Raw genomic sequence first — 12,344 nt, forward strand, 5'->3', positions numbered from 1 at the left:
AAAAAAATTAACAATCTGTGCTCCAGTGAGGCACTTACAATAGAAGTGAATGGGGGCATTTTTTATAATGTTACAAAATACTCACTGTTTCAAAAGTGTTGCCACAAGACTTCACTTACTAACCTTGTCTGTGTAAAGTCATAGCTAATTTTATCACTTCGTTGCCATTAAACAACTTTACAGCTCAAATAATACATGAGTTTTAACAGAAGAATTAATGCAAGTGCTTTTATAAAATGCTGTCGACTGAGCTTAACTGGTATTGAACCCGGAGTATTCCTTTAAGTGGATTCGGAATCAGAATCATTAAATTCCTTGCCATTCCCATCTTTAGTAGCCTAGAAGGTATGCAGCACATGTAGTTTTAGTGCTGCTTTGATCAATAACACAAAGGACATGTGATTGTTTGTTTAGAGTTGCAGTGAATGTTGATGGATTGATCTGTGGACTTGGATAATATTTCTGCTGCAGAGGACACTGACAAGGCTTTTATTCTGAAACTTTCTTTAATGAGGAGCTTTCAGTTTTTCTGCCGTCTGATTCATTCCAACATACTGTTTTTCAGGATCCCCACGCTGAAGAGTTTGAAGACAAAGAGTGGATCTTTGTCATCGAGAATGTGAGTGCTTTTTATATGACATTATGATTCTTGTCAGGTCTGCTATGTGCAACATGACACCTAGTGGTCAAATAGAGTAATTACAGGTTTTAGAGTTTCTGTTTTAATGGTGAGGATGATTGGTGACTGATTTGAGCCAAAAGAAGTCTGCATCATGTTGTGTCTAGTTATTCCTTGCAATATTTGTGGCAATATTTGTGTTTTGGAATAAAAACATTTCTGTTTGTAATAATATATATATATATATATATATATATATATATATATATATATATATATATATATATGTATATATATATATAGATATATATATCTATATATATATATATATATATATATATATATATATATATATATATATATATATATATATATATCAGTGGCGGGTAGTGCATTTAAAGTCTAGGCCTTCAGTGTGATTCATGCCATTAAGAAAACACAGTTTCACAATGAATAAGACACCCTATGTGTTTGGGCATCATACATTATGTCGCAGCTAACTAATAATACCAATTGATATTTTAAAAACTCGTCCACGCACGAAAGCCAGAACTTGAAATGACACTTAATGCCCAAGCAAGCCTAATTTTAACTGCAGCATGACTGTTTTATGAAATGAACATCAAAAATCATAATTTTTCTTATGAATCTACCAAGGAGGTCTATAATACCTGGAAAAATCTATCTAATAATATCTGCGATTTAAATGTTGCTTGCAATAAATTTCATTTCGTCAGGGTACACGGTTATGCTGCGTTCCATTCAAGTTGGATGTGGGATATTCCTACTTCATATCTCCGACCATAAATGCATTCCATTCCCTGATATTTGGAACTGCAACGCTTCCGTTAGCTTAGCAGGGGTTTGATTCTCATTAGAGATGTCTCCTAGCAACCCAACTGATAAACAGTGCTGCAGCGCTAGCATTTGTGCTTCAGGTGTACGATTATCAAAAGAGATTATAATGTTTTGTACACCTGTTTCTGCAGGTGTTTGTTAAACAAGTTTAATATCATGTAATGTGGAAACTAACATTTATTTCTTAATAAAGTGAATGTTTATCACTTACTTTGTATATCTCCCTGAGCAGGGTTGGGGAGTAACGGAATACATGTAACGGGATTACGTATTTAAAATACAAAATATAAGTAACTGTATTCCACTACAGTTACAATGTAAATCATTAGTAATTAGAATACAGTTACAGTCAAAAAGTATTTTGATTACTGAAGAGATTACTTTGCATTTTATTGTCATTTGTTTCATTTAATATTTAGTCCTTTCAGATGGAAAACATTTATACATATAAATGATGTGATCTCAAAGTGCATTTGAACAGCGGTGAAACACTTTCTTATGATGTGTTACATTCATACGAGCAGACAGAGAAGTAAGTTTGAAGTAAGTTTGGAGCAGAAGAAATAGAAATAAACCTTGTGTAAATTGTCAGCTTTACGCTAAGCTAAAATGCTATTTCTAGCCATTAACATGCACATTACCAGGCACAATCATATTTTTTTATCAAGAAAATTCACATTGGATCATAATTTCTTTGATATTAGGGCAAAAATCGTATTCTTGATAATAATTTTTGGATTGTTTTCCTGTAAAAATATCTAAAAATCTTTAAAACAAGAACAATTTGATTGATCTTGTTTTAGAAACAACACTGCATAAGATATTTAGGTTTTTCAGAGAATGTATTTTTATCATGTGTATTTTGTCTTACTGTACTGGCAGAGTTTTTATAGTCAAAACAAGTGAAAAAATCTACCAGTGCTGAAGAAGAAATCCAAAGTATTCAGAATACGTTACTGACTCTGAGTAATCTAACGAAATACATTACAAATGACATTTTACAGCATGTATTCTGTAACCTGTAGTGGAATACATTTCAAAAGTAACCCTCCCAACCCTGTCCCTGAGTGTCGACATGTTTGTGTGACATCATGCCCCTGCATCTCGGCGAAATCGGAGTTGAGAATTTGTAATTCTGACTTCAAGATGCATTCCATTGCACTTTTCTTAGTAGGAAGTTGTAAAATCCGACTTACTTGATCCAACACTAAATGCTCAAACAGCCTAATTTACACTTCGAAAACTCCTGATGTTGCTGTAACAGTGCAAAAAGCACTTACCAATTTGCTTGAAGTGAAAATCAGTCCTCCTTTCATGTTTAATAAATTAAACAATCGCACGGTCATGCAGAACATCTCGTATTTGTAAATCCATAAGGATCACTTTCTTAATGGCAATACCAGCAGTGATGACAGCCGACTCGTCAGACGGCTTGATCTTATGCTTTTAGCTTTCAAATTACATACATCACTTAAAGCGTGATTGCGTCACTCAAGTTCAGCCAGAAGGCCTCGACCGGGACATATCCTAAAGACCACACCCACCAAGAACAAATAAATCAGTCTCATTGGCTGATGAATCTGACAATCTGACTTTAGATGCCTATTCACTGCAGTGTTGAGGGATTCTGTGGAAATTCTGAAGGCCTGAGGGGGTGGAGCTCAAACTCACACGCTGCTTTGGCTAACGAGCTCGGCTTCGGGCATACGATTTGTGAAACTGTTGTCACACTTTGCTTGTAAGCATCAAGGAATAAATTCTGATTGGATAAACTTTTTGCATTTTTCTCTATTTTTTTGTAGATTATTTAAGAGAGGAAACCGGTTAAAAATACATAGGCTAAAGAATGAAAGGATGAAAAATATTTATTTATTTGGCATTTTAGGCCAGCAGAGAAGGCTTTGCTGGCCCTGAGAAATCGCCACTGATATATATATATAAATACCAGAGGGACACACAAAATTAAACAGTTTATATATATATATATATATATATATATATATATATATATATATATATATAAACTGTTTAATTTTGTGTGTCCCTCTGGTATTTCTGAGGACTGCTATTGCCATTGTAGATTGTTGCAATGTTATTGGCCGGTGCACAGGGATATTCATAAATATGACTGCGCTTGATGGCTATTTGGCTAGAGATGATGTGTGTTGTTCATCATAAATGGCAGTTTTCAGGAAAGATGCAAAAGTGGGACTTCCTCCTTAAACCATGGTACTTTTGACTTCCCTTTATTCTCCTCTGTTAGAGGAGAAGATACTTAGCTGTATAACGCTTTTATGTGCTTTCTTTGATTAAAATCTCTATGAATGCATTTTCTTATCACACTCTTTCCAGAAATACACACACACCGTCGAAGGTCCAGCTGCAGAGCTCAGAAACAAACATGCAGAATTTAGAGGCTCAAAGCTCAGCAAAAATAAATGGAGAGAGAGAATCTGGGGACATGTGCTGAGCAAAACACATCAATTAATGATCTTATCTTCGCAGTATGCCAGTCTCTGTTTCTCTCTCTGACTGTCTCTCTCTCTTGAAAGAGGTTGTTTGGATTCACACCAAAACATGGGCACCGGTCCAGATGGGGCTCTTCTATCCATCTGTCTGCTCAGCAGACATCACACATGTAATAATTAATAATAATTAATTATAATTATAATAATTTTCTTTATTTATCACACATTATACATTTGCACATATACAGTGAAATTCTTCTTTTTTTCACATATCCCAGCTAGGCTGGGGTCAGAGTGCAGGGTCAGCCATGATACGGCGCCCCTGGAGCAGATAGGGTCAAGGGCCTTGCTCAAGGGCCCAACAGTGGCATCTTGGCAGTGCTGGGGCTTGAACCCCCGACCTTCTGATCAGTAACCCAGAGCCTTAACCGCTGAGCTACCACTGCCCCTCGCTGTACATACTGTACATAAACATCCGCACGCACGCACGCACGCACGCACGCACACACACATTAATAGACTCACTGTCACAGATCTAATGTAAGTGTAAGTGTCTCTTTCTCTGGCAAGCTCTTATGCAGTTCTCTCTCATCATAAACAGAACAATAAAGCCTCACACGCCGTGTCCTTATCAGTGTGAACACATGTGGTTCTGTTTGTGTGATGATTGTGTATTTGTGCTGTGAATTAAACTAATGGATGTTAAAAAAATAAAAATGTCTTTACATGTGTTAAGCCTAAATCATACTTCTGTATGACTTAATTTCTTCCGTGGAACAGAGCAGGAGATGTTTGGCAGAATGTTTGTCTCAGTCACCATTATTTCACCATAATTTTTTCACTATTTTTGGTGTGTTCCATATAAGAAAGTAAAACTGGTTTGGAAAAACATGAGGGTGACTAAATGATGACAATTTTTATTTTTAGTTAAACTATCCCTTTTAATGTGTGTTCTTGCAATGCTCTTGCAGGATTACCTTAGTACTTATCATTGACTCACCCTCATGTCATCCCAGATGTGTATGACTTTCTTCTGCAGAAAACAAAAAAGATTTTTAGAAGTACATTTCAGCTCTGTAGGTCTATACAATATAAGTGAATGGAGACCAAAACTTTAAAAGTCAGTATAAAGGTAATCTGTGAGACTCCAGTGGTTAAATCAAAGTCTTCTGAAGTGATCCAGTCAGTTTTAGGGTGAGAACAGACCAAAATATAACTTTGCCATTGCGATCTCTAGGCACAATCATGATTTCGAGTTTGATTACACTTCCTAGTGCTTGACACATACGCAGAGCACTAGATGGCACTATAGAATGTGTAATCGAGCTTAAAATCAAGATCGCCAAGGAGACTGCTGTCAAGATGTATAGTGAAAAGGAGTTACATTTTGGTCTGTTCTCACCCCAAACCAACTGGATCACTTCAGAAGACATTGATTTAACCACTGGAGTTTGATGGATTATGCTTATGCTGGCTTGATGTCCTTTTGGGAGTTTCAAAATTCTGGCCACCATTCACTTGCATTGTATGGACCTAAAGAGCTGAGATATTCTTCTAAAAACTTCATTTGTTATCTGCAGAATAAAGAAATTCATACACATTGTAGATGGCATGAGGGTAAGTAAATGTTGAGGGAATTTTCATTTTTTGGTGAACTAACCCTTTATGGGGACGGTGAAGTCTCTCACAGATGTTTTTGTCATTAAAACAGTTATTTACAGTAAGTAGCTTGTAATAAACGTATCAACTTATAGTAACTTGTTCAGCAAGACTCTTTTCAAACTGTTTCTCCACCATGATGGTTGTTGACTATAGTATATACAGTATGTCGAGTATAGAGAATAGAAAAAGAGAAAACTGTCCGTAGAAAGAGACCGTTTACCCTATTGTCTGCTTTAGCACCTCTTGTGGCAATGCCGTGAATATAAGGCGTACTTGTGTTACGTTATGAATTGTGGTCTGACGTGTTTCAGAACACAGTGGCGCATTAAGTTGACCTTGCGTAACTGCAAGTGTTCTATTTCAAATACTTGGTAAGAGCTAGAGCATGTTTCGGGCCTTACGTGAGCATATAAGTAGAGAGTGAGGAGAGGAGGGTGAGAACAGAAAGCTTGGGAGCTGAATTCCTCTTGTCCATACACACCTCACTAATAACGCACTGATCAAAGACATGCCTGCCATCTGACACTGGCAATGTGAGCAGAAGACAAGAGATCCTGACACACACACACTTGTTTCCCACAAAGACACACAGACAAACACCGAATTCCTTCTACAAACATAAAGACTCCCATCTCCCACAAACACACACACTCTCTTAACACACAATAGCTCACTCTGCCATGTGCCCTTGCCTGCTGTGAGAAACTGGGAGAAAACAGAGGAGAAAGAAAGAGAGAGGGATAGAAAGAGAGGAGTATAAAGGCGGGAGAGGAGAAGAGAGCATTCCAAAAGAGACTCCTTGAGCTGCCCTATTTGGCATCTGCCCATGCGTGTGTGTGTGTGAGAGAGAGAGAAAGAGAGAGAAAAAGTGGCAGTATTTCTAGTCATTTTCTGTCTGTCTTCTCATCAGGGCCTGGTGTTCAGATCTGACTCTTGTATTTAAACCTGCAGAGTTTCTGCTTTTAGCTGAAGTTTTTAACAGAGTTCTGTGGAGTTTCCAACAGTTCAGACAAATCTTTGACAGGCTTATTTTTGCTATTTAACAGTAAAAGTATGGCTTTGATAGTGGAAAAGAAGATCTGTGCAGTCATCCAAGGAATATGCCAATGCTAATGTCCTCCTCATACCACTAGAGGGCAGCATGGGACTGTAGAAACGGATTTTGTGCTGAAGGTCTGGCTCCTTTGAAACATGTTCATTGCATCTAAAGGGTAATTGAGTGTGTGGGTTTTGCAGTATGACGGCTGTCATCTAGACACAACCCTGCTTGAAGGGATAGTTCACCCAAACATGAAAATTATGTAACAAGTTACTCACCCTCATGTTGTTCCAAATCTGTATGACTTGCTTGCTTCCACGGAACTCTAAAGGAGATGTTAGGCAGAATGTAAGTGACTAGCAGCCTCTTTTGTGCCATGGAGGAAAGAAAGTCATACAGGTTTGGAGCAACATGAGGGTGAGTAAATGGCACCAGAATTAACATTTATTGGTGAAAGACTAAAGGAAGGTTAAAAATTAAAAGAGAGAAGAATGTGAAGGAAAAAAGAACCTGAACCTTCTGTGGTGAGTTGAACGGAAGAACACATTTTACCGAAGAGGAATTATTAACTTCCCATTCATGTGGTTTAATTTGAGCCTGACTTTCAGAAACCTGCGCCTACCTCTCTGCATTTCAAACTGTGAAACTTTTTTATATACCCTTTTTTACTTTATCTCTCTGAGCTTTAATCAGTTTTCAGAAGCCAGACACTCCAGGGAGACATTTAACAACTGACCGTGTGTGTGTGTGTGTGTAAAGAGAAAGAGAAAGCAATGAATTTGATTTTCAAATTCCAGACTCATTTGTTTTCCCCCTCCATTAATCCATCCTCCTTTTTTCCCTTCTATCTCTCTTCCTCTCTCTCTCTCTGTCTGATGATCTGCTGCAATTTGTGGACTTCATCCAAAACATTTAAAGTCATTTCCACCTCAGTTGACCTCAGCCCAGGGGTCCTTGCTGCGGCCTGTGCCCGCTTCAGGAGGGCATTACGTGGGCTAGTGGTCTACACGCTGCCCCTGGTCCCACATCTCTCTGGAGACCACACAGAATAATTCAGCCACCCAGCCAGGCATGCTGAGCAAAGCTAGTGTGGAGAATGAAATAGAAAAGTTTTTGCGTGTCTCTCAAGGGATTAATCTGAACTAAATGTAACCGGCTCTCAAATTGTGTTGCTGCTTTGCTTTGTGTCATATTTGTAGATCAGGGCCCCGAAAGCAGACAGATTTCAAATTGAATATTTACTTGTGCTTTTTATGGAGGATTTATGAAGGTTTTTTTTTTAAAAATTTTTTTAATTAAGGGTTTGTTCTTCACTGTGCAAAAGATGATCTGTAGTTTTACCCTGATTTGGATATGCATTTGGGTCAAATCAAACATACTCATCGACGAAGTGCAGTCTAAATATGGTGTACATAAAACACACACTCCAAGTGACAATCGCAAGTCTATTCTCCGCTATCTGTGTCACCTTGAACGTTACTGTATTAAAATAATTCTGTTATCATACATTGTGATATTTCGATAAATTCAATATGTCGTGCAGCCCTAATTCCTAGTAAAGGCACATTGTATTTTATCTTTAGCTAACTTTAACAAGTTTGCAAATCAACGTATTATTTAAATGGGTGTCCCTAACAAATTTAAGGCAGTGTCGTTCACAGTGTGTCACTCAATACACATGTTGCCAAAATCTTTAAAGAACATCTGCTGATTTTTTTTTTTTTTTTTTTGCTGGTGCAGATTAAAACAAACCTTGTTTATGAATATGAACAAACTACACTAACATTTACAGCATTAGGCTAAGATATTGATCTACCGTTTCAAATCTCTGTATATATGTATACTGAAACTGGTGTGATCTGATATTATAAGGCTGCTATACTGCGGTATAAGGGATTATACTGGTTTCAGAGGGCAGAACAGAAGTCTCATAGAGCCCCCCCCCCACCTCCGGTTCACTGTTACAGAGCTGACCGCAGCATACCTGTGTGTGTGTGTTTGTTTGACAGACAGATTAACAGGATTCCTAACAAGGATTGAGATCAGATGCAAGGCAAGGTCAGAGTCGTCTATAAGCTCATCTCACAAACATACACAAGCAAAGATATCTAAAACAGAAACACTCTTTGTTTTGCCCCTTTAGTTTGAGGTGGAAGCAGGAATAAACATGCAGACTGTGTGTGTCTGTGTTAATCCGTTTCTCTGCCGTTGCTCAGGATGTACACAAATTATTTGATTATTTTGATTTGAAATTGTATTCAAATTATTTTGCCACTTTTGGTCACATGTAATAGTGTATGAATGTAATTTCATGAGATAACAATTAGGCGTGGGATCGATGCCTTTTTTTTTTATGCATCGATAATCAGACATTTTTTCCAATGATTATTCAGATATAAATAGGGCTACTCATTGCACAATAATCTTTGTTTTTTTCATACATATTTCTCAACACAACTTTGGTAAAGTGTGAGCAGCAGGGAAACTTAAGAGGGGTTGCAAACCGGACACGTCTGGCAGACAACATGGCACATTCTAAAATTCAAAACAATTAATTTCTATAAAGGTATGCGCACCACCGCCCAGGTACGACGCTGGAGGGTGCTCAAAAATCTGCAGCGCCATGGAATGTAACAAAAAAATGTAAAAAAAAAAAAAAAAAAAGTTTTCCATTAAATTCGACCCAAATCATTATCAAATGACATTGATTATTTACTCTTGCCATCGCTGGATGGTATATTGTGTATTTGTATTTTTAGTTACAAGTATGTCTTTTTGTGGTTTGACCACTTCAATGAAACCTATTTAAGGCTCTGTACAGAGGAATTGCATAATAAACGTCACCATTTCTTATTGTTCAGTTTGCACAGTTACAGCAGTTTCATACACTAACCTGCAAACTCATCGTCACTTTGTTCATTCTTGAAGTACAAAAACCTTCGTAACTTTTTTGTGAATGTTGACTAGATTCACAACTTTGGACTGCCACCTGCACTGTATGGATGCATCCTTTGTGCAATACCTGTGACTTGTCCTATCCACACTTCCGTCCCATGTGCAACTGGCTTTAGTATTAATTATATTAAATCATCACCTTGTGGTCTCCCAAAGCTATTACGCCGGACTACATTAAATGGAAGGCCAACTGACAGTGAATTAAAAAGCACACAAATTAGGCTTCTAATTTAAATGTTGGCTAATGTTAATATATAGATGCCTCAAAAATGTTTCCAGAAAATAACTGCCGATCAAAAATTTATTTATCGATATTTTATGATAGCATTTGCAATCAAATGATTCTAGACCTTGTTTCAAAACTAACTTTTACTTTTCTTAGACATTTCTTCTATTAGTTTTTATCAGCTGGTCCAGATGTTAGTTTTGGTTAATGTATGATGCGTGTTCCCCTCAAGTCAACACAGGTGCTTTAGCAGAGTAAACACATGTTTTTTGGTGTCTGGCTGAAGTGCAAATATACTTTCTGGGGCCACTGGGTGTGTTTGTAGTCTGTTGAATTTCTTCACTGTTTTGTTATGTCTGTAGAGCTGTAACATCAGATGTGGCATATGCACAGTTTTCTCTAGTAGTGTTTGTGTATGTCACTAATCCTTCATTCCTCTTCATCCCTCTTCACCTGCCTGCCACTGCTTAGTTCTTTTTATCTCCCTCTTTCTCTCCTTTTCTCTGCCACCTCTCCCTCCGTCCCTGTTTCCGTTTCTCCATTTCTATCTCTTTCTACCCATCTCTGCTTTATTTATTTTTCTGTTTCTTCTTTAGATGGTGCCTGCTGATGGAGACAGATCTTTGTGGTCCTGAAAAATATTCCTCAAAGCCAAATATTTATCCACAAGCTTGACCCAGGTGTTCTCTCTCTCTCTCTCTCTCTCTCTCTCTCTCTCTCTCTCTCTCTCTCTCTCTCTCTTTCCTCTCTCTCTAACGCTCTGTGTGTTTCTCTTAGAAACACACATTTTGTCAAACTTAATCTTACAAAAGTGAAAGAACAGGAGAGTTTTTAACATCTGCGTGTGACTCCTTGCTGTTGAATGTTTCGGTCAATGCATTTGAAAAGGGTGTGATTAAAGCATTTTTGCCGTTAACGGGACACATGCGCTCATATATGCATACAATTCTAATCCCTTTGTTTTTATTTATCTTAAGCTAGCATTACTTTGTCTCTGCTTTTGTTTTGCTTTGCTAGTTTCGGTTCATAAAAAAGTGGAGCACAAACATGATAAAGGGAATAAGAGTCACGAACTGTGACTTCATCACACTTTCAGTCACCTACTACTGAAACACAGTAAATACAAACATAAAAGTTAGCCCAATACAGACATTTCAAAATAGACAAAGAGGCTGGCAAATGAGAGATAAAGGAGGTTTAGCCTGTAATGTTATATATGGAGTATACATGCCTATATACTGTTTCTTATTTGTTTGTCCACAAAAAGTATTAGTACTTCTGATACTAAGTCCATATCAAATGCAAAATACTACGGATGCATAAATGTAGAAATTTTATAGAACTTTTATAGAAAAATAATAAAAGAGATGTGATAATTTACCTTTATTGTGGCCGATAACTGATTTAAAAGCAGATATTCTAAATCAATATTGTTTCTCTCACTGATTAAAAGGTGTTCACACTAAAGCTCTGGCCTTGAAAACACAGTCTCATGACAAGTAATTACATTAGTACGAGAATGTAAAATTGTAACCAAAAAAGTCTGACCTCTCACCCAAAACATAAACCTAACCATAATTTTTTTATAAGAGTGTATACTGTTGTGTACTGTATGAAGGAAGACACAGAAACATTGGGGTTTTGAACAAGGCGAGGGAAGCTATTATTTTAATATTAAAGGATTAGTTTACCCACAAATAAAAATTCTCTCATAATTTACTAACCCTCATGCCATGCCAGATGTTTAAGACTTTCTTCCTGCAGCAGAACACAAATTAACATTTTTGGAAGAATATTTCAGCTCAGTAGGTCCATAAAATGCAAGTAAATGGGTGCCAAATTTTTGAAACTCCAAAAAGCACATATAGCCATAATAAAAGTAATCCATATGACTCCAGTTGAGTAATTAATGTCTTCTGAAGCGAAACATTAGATGTGTATGTGTAGATAAATATTAAAGGCTTTCTTTACTAAAAATTCACGAGGGTCGAAGTCAAACAGCTTCTCGCGTGACGCAAGTGTGTTGGAAAATTCATGCGAGAACTGACGTTTGAAATGTGAAAAAAATGGAAGGCAGTGTTGTTTACAACAGAGGAACATAGATATTCATACATAGATGCCTCATTTGGCTGGTTTGGATACGTCAACTGTGGCACCATCTTGGAATGGTCAACAAGGAGAGCTGTTTGAATTGGTTTGAATGCAAGCTCCTTGCTCAGACCGCTGCAAAAACAGCTTTTGTGTGGAAACAGTATTGAGGTCCATATGAACAGCTGCTAATAAGGTATCTATGTATGAATATCTATTCAAAGGAGGCTTACGCACTTACGTCACGCGCGAGGCAGTTCAAACTCCACCCTCGTCAACGAGCTGGTCGGAAACAAGCATTTTTAGTAAAAAAAAAAAAAAAAATTAAAATATTGATCTGTTTCTTACACGCACCTACCGTTTCGATTTAGAACACATTCATTAATCCACTGGAGTTGTATGGATTACTTTTATGGTGGCTTTATGTGC

The 12,344-nt window shown here is 37.3% G+C and overlaps 1 protein-coding gene across 5 annotated transcripts in view; it reads left to right on the forward strand.

Moving 5' to 3' along the window:
- The window catches only part of ehbp1 (EH domain binding protein 1), a 192,629-nt gene that overhangs the window by 34,152 nt on the left and 146,133 nt on the right, over positions 1–12,344 (forward strand). For all 5 annotated transcript variants that reach the window (XM_051645796.1, XM_051645797.1, XM_051645799.1 and 2 more), the window contains exon 5: positions 566–619. In XM_051645796.1, coding sequence (XP_051501756.1) covers positions 566–619 — 54 coding nt within the window. The remainder of the gene's footprint in view (positions 1–565; positions 620–12,344) is intronic.

This window comes from Myxocyprinus asiaticus, chromosome 20 (genome assembly GCF_019703515.2).
Source record: "Myxocyprinus asiaticus isolate MX2 ecotype Aquarium Trade chromosome 20, UBuf_Myxa_2, whole genome shotgun sequence".
Lineage (NCBI taxonomy): Eukaryota > Metazoa > Chordata > Actinopteri > Cypriniformes > Catostomidae > Myxocyprinus > Myxocyprinus asiaticus.